The sequence below is a fragment of the Triticum dicoccoides genome, chromosome 2B (assembly GCF_002162155.2).
Source record: "Triticum dicoccoides isolate Atlit2015 ecotype Zavitan chromosome 2B, WEW_v2.0, whole genome shotgun sequence".
NCBI lineage: Eukaryota > Viridiplantae > Streptophyta > Magnoliopsida > Poales > Poaceae > Triticum > Triticum dicoccoides.
The window spans coordinates 58,261,584-58,270,444 of NC_041383.1; the positions used below are offsets into that span (position 1 = coordinate 58,261,584).

Consider the following 8,861-nt stretch of genomic DNA (forward strand, 5'->3'; position numbering starts at 1 on the left):
GCCGCGCTCGTGCGCCGGCACCGCCGCCCCGTGCCCGAGGTCGCCGCCCCGCGCCGCGTCCTCCTCCGCCTCCCCGCGCCTAGATCCGGCCGGATCCGGTGAGATCCGGCCCGGATCCGCCATCTCCGGCCCTCCCCGGCGTCATCTCCGTCATCTCCGGCGAGCATCTCCGGCCATCCTCGAAATCCGGGCGGACCCGAGGTTGACCCCGAAACTGCTGTCCCTGATATTTTGCATTATCATGTCATGTTCATCATGCCATATCTCTGCATCCGTAGCTCCGTTTCGTGCGTGTAATATGTCAAATTGTTCGTCTCAACGAGTACATCATTTCATTCCATTGCATCATGTTCATTTGAGGTCATCTTGATGCCTGAATCATTGTTGCAAGAGTGCTTCATAATGTTTTCTGCTGTCTGTTAACAGAACTAGCTCTTTTGTCATTTTTGCCGTGATTGATGTGTGCATCCTATGAGGTTGATGTCTACATGTGTTTTGATCTATGCCATGCCATCTTTACAGGGGTGTATGCCATGTATTTTTGTGATCAATGTGGTGACTAGCACAAGCATGTAAACTAGGCCTCGTGATGTTGCTGATTTTAGTCTCTGTTCTGCTGTTATTTTGATGCCATGTAAACATGTTGCTACAGAGAGATCCATGCATATTTTGAGATACTTCAGTAAGGATGTTTTGAACATATGGTTATTGTCTATCCATTCATGCCCTTGGTTGCAATTATGGAGTAGTCTAACATGTCATTTTCGTGCTCTACTTTTGCTACAAAATGTTTCCTGGCAGATTGTTTACATGTTATTCAACTTTGCCAAGGTTGCTATAGTTGATCCTTGCATGCTATGAACTTGTTCTTGCCTTGGTTTGTTTTATAAACATGTCTTCTTGATGATGCTATGCTTATCTTGTCATGCAATGACTTGTGGTGAGTGAATCGAGCTTGTTAAGTAGGGTACTTGATGTTGCTATTTTGCTAGGCTGAATCTGTTATTTGGTGATGCTATGTAAATCTGCTTCTACAAATCATTCTATGCATAATCTGGAGATGATCACTAAACATGTTTTGTTCTTAATGTCATGCTCTATCCATCCATGCCCCTGGTAGCATTTATAGCCTGCTGTAGCTTGTTCATATCTTGCTCCAAAGTTGCTTGATAATGTTGCTGTCAGCCTGTTAACATTAAGTTCAGTTGTTGTCATGATTGTTGCTAGTGTTCCATGCACCCTATGACCCTGCTCTTGCCATGCTTAACTTCACAAATATGCCTTCTTACTGTTGGTTGCCTTGCCATGCCATGTATTGCTCTGTAGTGAGTTGCACAAACTCATTTACATGCCTTCATAATTCTGTTCCTGCCATGTTTGAATCTGTATTATAACTTGCCATGTTTATGTGGGTGCCATCATATCTTCTGATCCTTTTTGGCTTATGGTCAGTAAGGGACTTTTGATCTATGCAATTAGTAGATTCATTCCATGCCTTTGTTTACCATGATAAGTTCATGTAACATGTTGTTTGATAGCTCTAAACATTGCAACCTGATGTTATTTTCTGCAAAGTCTGAACTGTTATTATTTGCAATCTTGCCATGTGTGTTTGAGCTTGTTCTACTGATTTCTGGAGATAGCTCAGTGTTCATGTTTTGTTATGCTTTACATGCACATCATGCCCATGCCTTTTGTTTTTATGTTGAGATGCTGTAGAATGTTGTTTTGATGCTTGCAAATTAAGCAGCCAAAAAAGGGCCTCCACCGGACTCGAACTTGCGATCCGTTGCTCTCCTATACAGGACCAAACCACCAAGCCACGCCACAAATGATGTTGCAACTGCGCCCAGCCTGTATTTGAGGTGTAGTATCTAGCGGGCTTGGGCCTCAGAGGGACAAGGACACCTTTTTTTTCTTTTAACATTGTTTGTGCGCCGCCGAGTGGCCAGCTCCTGGGCCGTGGCCTCGTTTTTCTTTTCTGTTTTTTGTTCTTACCTTTTTTTTACTTTTATACTTCCAAATATTCTAAATAAATATATTACAAAAAAACTTTACATACAACATTTGAAAAAATATTAACCAATCATTTAAAAATGTTACATGTGTATAAATAAAATGATTATCATGTATACAAACAATATACAATATGTGTGAAAAAAGTTGAACATGTATTTAAATTTTTAATCAAGCATTTGAAAAATTCAAAAAAGTATCTAAATAATCTTAATCAAGCATTTGAAAATGCTAAAATGTCTATAGAATTTTTTTAACCATGTAATAAAAAATATTAATCATGTATTTGAAAAATGTTAATCAAACATTTGATTTTTTTAAATTGTGTATATAAAAATGTTGACTATATATTCAAAACGTGTTAACCAAGAACTTGAAAATGTTTAATGTGTATGAAGAAAATGTTTTTCATGTATATGAAAAATGCACACAAAAAGTGTACAATGTGTGTGAATAAAATTGATCGTATATTTTTAAAATGTTAATAAAGCATTTGAAAAAATATATTAAACAAGTCTTTGAAAAATCTTAAACGTGTATCAAAAAATGTTCTTGACGTATACGAAAAATGTAAAATGAAAACCAAAAGAGAGAAAGAAAAATGTTCTTGACTTACATGAAAGATGTAGAATGAAAACTAGGTCACATATAATGACACAATGTGAAGGTTTCCCATTTTTAATCATTTTTAAAATTTGTTTTGCTGATTTAAAAATGTGGTTAAAATGATGGGCATGACCATCCGTAGCTAGGGGTTGAATCTTGCCAAAATTTTCTTGCATCTCTAATGAATTGACTACTTTTGTACCTAAAAATGTTTTTTGGAAAAAGCATGAGCAAATGATGAGACACCTCTAGTTCAAATATGACCTAGTTCCTCCTGAATCATCAGAATTTTGTCAATTTGAGGAGAGGTGATTGAAAATCTTTTGACATGCAACTGTTTGTTGATTTGTACATAAAATATGGTCTATTTTTTTTTGAAAAATGAACTGATGCCATGTTGCAATAAATATTTGGTAGGTTCTTTCATAAAAAAAACTTGTTTTTGGCACTCCGAAAATAGAAAAGGATTTTTTTGTGCAAAGAAGAATAAAAATCCCTTTGACAACATTATTTACCATTCCAAAATTCACCCTGGTGCACAATATGAGATGATTTAAACAAACTATGCCATGAATGTGACCATAACATTGATCGTTTGGCTTGAAACCCATAAATCCTTATACATGATAGCTCATTTACGAGAACACTTTTTTAAGATAATTGTCGTAGTCCAAGTTAGTTATTTTTCCCAGAAACTAGGTAACATGTAATGACATAATGCGAAGGTTTTCGATTTTTTTATTTTTTTTGAATTTTATATGCCGGTTTCAAAATGTGGTCAAAACGTGAGCATGACTGTTCGTAGCTAGGGGTGGAATATCGACAAACTTTTGTTGTATCTCTGATTAAATGACTACTTATTTACCTAAAAATGAAATTTGGAAAAAATAAAGAGCAAACTATGAGGCAGCTCTAGTTCAAATTTGACTTGGTTCGAGCTGAATCGACAAAATTTTGTCAATTTGTCAATTTGTCAGGAGGTGGATCAAAATCTTTCGAGTGGTAAAAATTTGGTTAATTATACCTAAAATGTGGTCTAATATTTTTGAAAAATGGTGCGGTGCCGTTTTGGAACAAAGATTTGGTAGGTTCTTCACAAAAAAACCCGACTTTTCGCACTCCAAAAATAGAAAGTGATTTTTTTGTGCAAAGAAAATGAAAACCCCCTTCATCAACATTGTTTGCCATTTTAAGATGCACCCATATGCATAATATGAGAATATTTAAAGAAACCATGCCATGGATATGGACATAACATTGATCGTTTGACATCAAAGCCATGAATCTTCATACACGATAGCTCCTTTTCGAGTACACATTTTAAAGATATTTGCCGTATTCCAAGTTCGTTATTTTTCTGATAACTAGGCCACAAATTATGACACAACACAAAGGTTTAACATTTCTTTCTTGAATTTCCTATGGTGTTTTCAAAATATGGTCAGAATGGCGGGCATGACCGTTTGTAGCGAGGGGTGGAATCTTGCAAAACTCTTGGCGATTCAAAGGCGCGTAACGCGTTCCATCATAAGCCCAACTACCTAATGATCTCCAAAAATAAATTTCATTTTGTAAACTCACCTTTGAAGGCATATAAATGCATGATTTTTGTGTTGTTTATGCCTTAAACACAATTATGCATACGTTAATTCATAGTATTACAAAGCATGTGACTTTTTTTTTGCAATGAAACTATTAATTATAGGTCTTGAAGTTTTTTCTGTTGACATAGAGAAAATGAATATTTTTTAGCAGATAGTATGATATATCTCTGAAGCAAGTTTATAAGTGGCTGGTCAATAAGTGGGGTCAATAAGTGGCCGGTCAATAAGTGACACTACGGATCCACCTAACTAGAGACTATACGGTGGGGTCAATAATAAGTGGCCGGTCCCAGCTGTAGCCACTCTAAGGTGCGAAAGTGAGTATGAAAAGAGGGGTCTGGAGGAAAAAATTCGGAAGAGAGCGCGCGACCGCATCCCTCGCCTATTTATCCCGCCTCTGTTATCCCGAAACTGGTCCAAACCCTAGTCACCTCCCTCCCTCGCGCCGCCAGCACCACCCCCACCCGTCCTCTCCCCTCCTTCCATAGCGCCGCCCCGGGCCGCCCATCGATCCGAGCGCGCGACCGCATCCCTGCGTCCTCTCCTCTGCTTCCAATCGCGCCACCCATCGATCCGAGCCCGACGACGCCAGATCCGCAGCCCACCTCCCCCCATCTTTCGCTCCCCCTCTCCGCCTCCCACAGCAGATCGAGCGCGTCGCCCAACTTCACAGGTCGCAGATGCACCGCCGCCCTGCAGCCTCGACGTCGCGGCCGGCTGGCTCGCCGGCGCGCGCCTGCTTCGATGCCCGCTGCTCCGTCGAGCTGGCCGAACCGCGTCGGCGCGTGACCTAGGGTTTGTGGTGGCTTTGCCCCCACGCCGGCCACGGCTCTCCGGCAACCAGGACGGGGACGGCGTCGACCGGATCCTCGCACGGCCGTCGTCAACCTGGCGCTGCAGGGAGGGGTTTGTTGTCTCCTCGGAGGAGGGGACGGCCGTGTTCACCTTGCAGTTAATCCCGTCTGCCGCTGATTCACCGGCCTCCTCCACCGGCATCTCTGCAAGATCGCCCGACGCCAGGAAAGCCGTGGATGCGCCGCATCGCAAGCCTGCCGTGCTGCTCCTTCTGCCCGCGTCTTTCCTCGACCACGTCTCCGACCTACATCCAACTGCTCCTGCCTCGGCCCTCATAAACTTAGCTCCTGGTGAGCTGCTACAGGTGAGACAATTGACTTCATATGTTGCTACCTGTAGGTCTGCTGCTGCAGCTTGGGTGTAGCCGCAATTGCTGTAGGTTGGGTGTATAGAAAGCTGACCTAGTGCTCTTCTTAGTACCATGGCTTCTATAGTTTGGTTGTAGCCGCAGTACGTACTATCCTGGTTTAGCTTAGGGGCAAATGGAGACGCACAGGGTCTCTGCACCAACACATTAGGTTTTTCCCTAGCAACTTGACAGTTCTTGGACCGATCCCTAATTTTCGTTTGTCTTGCACGAATTTAGTGCAGACGCTGTACTGGAGCAAGGACCCTGAGGAAAGCAACTGCACTCGGTTTTGGAAGATCTTATTGAAGCTAACATGTCATTTAGTTCTACCTTGTTTACTTCTAAATAAATCTTGAGCTATCTTAGTTGATCCCTTCCTTGTAAGAAATTTGTCAGTAAATTTGTAAAAGCATATACTGTTTTGGAGTATGCTATCCTTTTTGGATAGCATACTGTTTTGAGACTATGCATTTTGGAGTATATTTTTAAAAGCATATACTATTTTGGAGTATGCTATCCTCTGTGGATAGCATACTGTTTTGAGAGTATGCATATTTGTAAAAGCATATACTGTTTCAGATCATGCCTTGTAATAAATTTGTGATTATTACTTGTAATATATGTTGAGCTATTTTCGTTGATCCATGGCTTCTCTTACTTTGTTAATTTTTTATCATATGAACCAAGATCAAGTGATTATTGAATTCATTTTTCTCTTAAAAAAGCACATACCAGTTTAATATGAATCTGTTGCTGTTGTGGAAAAAAATAAAAATAGATGCATCATTTTCCTAATTCTGAATCTGTTCCCATACTTAAAACATCAGTTTGAATTACATGTTGGAGCCCTTATAATTTTGGTATATCATGCATGTCATGTTACTGAAATACATTTGTTCGGTGCTTCACATTTGGAAGATTCTATGCTTCAGGTTTTAGAAAATTGTGAACCTTGCATCTCTATAATGTTTTTTCCCAATACTGTTTCATCCTTCCATGCACTACTGCTTCAATGTTGTCTATGATAACATGTTAGCTTCACACTATCCAACAAAAATGCATTAGCATCCTTCTTCTTGTCCATGGCTTGTGCACCTCCACTATTTTAATTGCAGGATTGCTGACGAGTCCTGGGTGTGGATGTGCAACACATAATTGTACCGAAGCCCTACGAAGGCAAGGCACGAGCATCGCACCCATGGGGTGGTCCAATACAATGTCGAAAGTATGTTCTTCTACCCCATTGCTTCTGGTATCCACACAATATGTTACGCTGGGTGCATGGTAATAAAGGTTTGAACTTGCTATCTTTGCAATGTATGAGCATCATGAGATTGTGTAGCACTGTGATCTAAAAGTTTGTACCAACAGTAGTTTGATTGCTGTTTGTACTGGTTGGTTGATTTTTAATTAATGGCAGTCCTCCCCTGTCTTGAAAAACTTTTTGTACTTGATACTTGTTTTCATGTTAGTTCATGCACTCATCTGATACAGATTTTTGATTTTGTTTAGTTCTGGATACACTAGTTCAGAATGTTGGCTTGATCTGGATGTTTTTTTTGAAAGCTGCTTGATCTGGATGTTGCTAATAAATAATAACCTTTTGTTTCAATCGTCATTTAGAATGGCGTGGAGAGTGATTGGTACGTACCAAGTTGTTGTGGTCACTCAATTCATTTTTTAATTTGTTATGGCCCCTATTCTGTTCTCTGAAAGAAGTGTGAAGTGATGAATGTGCATTGACTTCTGTATGCTCAATAAATATATGAAGTTGTCAAATGTTCTTATTATTTTCCTGTCCTGTCTGTTAATTAATGGGCTCTTAGCCTATTCTATCCTGATCATTCTAAATCACTTATGAAATACTGTTGTCAGTTTTTGGCATGCGGCCATGTTCTAGAATCGTATGGATTATCTATATGTATTTCACATTATGCATTTAGTAATATTGTTAGTTCAGCAGCACTTCCCCAATATCATGGGTTTTATGGCCTACTTGTCATATACATCTCCAAGGTGTGTTCTTCCACTCCATTGGTTCTAGTATCCACATGCTGTTAAGCTGCTAGCAGGGGAAAACATGTTTAAACTTGTATCTTTGCAATGTATGAGAGTATCCTGAGATTTTGTAGGACTGTGATGGTCTAGAAGTTTATATCAACTGTTTGATTGTTGTTAGTACTAGCTGATTAATTTTCAATTATCAACAGTCACTCCCCTTGATAATGTTTTTGCTTGCTTCACTTGATGCATGTGTTTCATGTTAATGTGCTCGTCTGTATTGGATGCTGGTACATGTTTAGTTCTTACCTACTCCTAAGACTGTTTTGACGTGTCTTAATACCTTTGGTAGATTTACTTTGTTAAGGAGGAGCATCCAACTAGTAGACCACCTATTCAGAGCATATCTTTACAAAGTTTTAATGGGATACATCTCTGTTTTGCAGTTTAATTGGATTCTACAGTTCAGCTTTGTTGGTGGTTACAGCAGCAGAGGAAATTTGAGCAATAGGACAATTCATCGAAGGAAATACCAAAATAGTGGTAAAGCGGGTGATGCAGAGTGGTGAAGCGGGTTCTACATTGATGTGAACGTGTGTGTTCTATTTTATCAATGTAACCTTTTTTTAGAATCATGTAAGCATTTTTGTTGTTCATGGTTGTTTGGGTGCCTAACTAATTTATTCTATGGAACAAGAACATCAAATGGCTGACATTGGGTTGCAACTGGATGTTTAAATGCCCATATGTAATAAATAAAACTAAATCTTGCAAAGAAACTATCAGGCAAAAATCAATATATAGGCCTGAAATGTTGGGCCTGTTTTGAAACCTTATATGGGCTGGGCCTGTTTTGAAACCTTATATGGGCCGGGCCTGTTTTGAAACCTTATATGGGCTGGGCCTGTTTAGATACCTTATCTGCGCTGGGCCTGTTCAGATACCTTATGTGGGCCCGGCCTGTTTATAGACCTTATATGGCTGGGCCTGTTTAGATACATTATATGGGCTAGGCTAGTAAAATATGTGTCAATTTAATTTTGTCTTCCATGTCATATCCTAAATGTTTGCCATGTCATCACATTGTACACGTGGATGCAGCCACGTAAGCTTGTCCACCTCAGCTCCTATGTGGATTGAACAAATTGGTTATGACCAAAATGTAATTATGGTCGTAGAGAATCTATGATGAAAACTTCAGAAAGGTCATGTTTACTCGTTCTTGACGGCCAACTATTGACCTTCGGAATTTGGTCATAAAGGGGTTATAAAATGGCAACAATGATGATTTTCTGACCAAAATGGTGAGTCATAATTGACTGTATTTCTTGTAGTGCGAAAACTGACCTTTGGTCTCGGTTGGTGGCACAAACCGGGACTAAAGGGGGCATTGGTCCCGGTTGGTGCCACGAACCGGGACCAATGCTTCA

At 39.9% G+C, this 8,861-nt stretch overlaps 1 protein-coding gene across 1 annotated transcript in view; it reads left to right on the forward strand.

Annotated features, from left to right (window-relative positions):
• LOC119360442 (formin-like protein 3) overlaps positions 1-8,144 on the forward strand; it is a 15,085-nt gene extending 6,941 nt beyond the window's left edge. The window contains exons 2-3 of the mRNA XM_037626079.1: positions 4,654-5,385; positions 5,673-8,144. Of these exons, the coding sequence (XP_037481976.1) occupies positions 4,654-5,385; positions 5,673-5,786 (846 nt within the window). The 3' untranslated portion in view covers positions 5,787-8,144. The remainder of the gene's footprint in view (positions 1-4,653; positions 5,386-5,672) is intronic.
• The last annotated feature ends 717 nt before the right edge of the window (positions 8,145-8,861 follow it).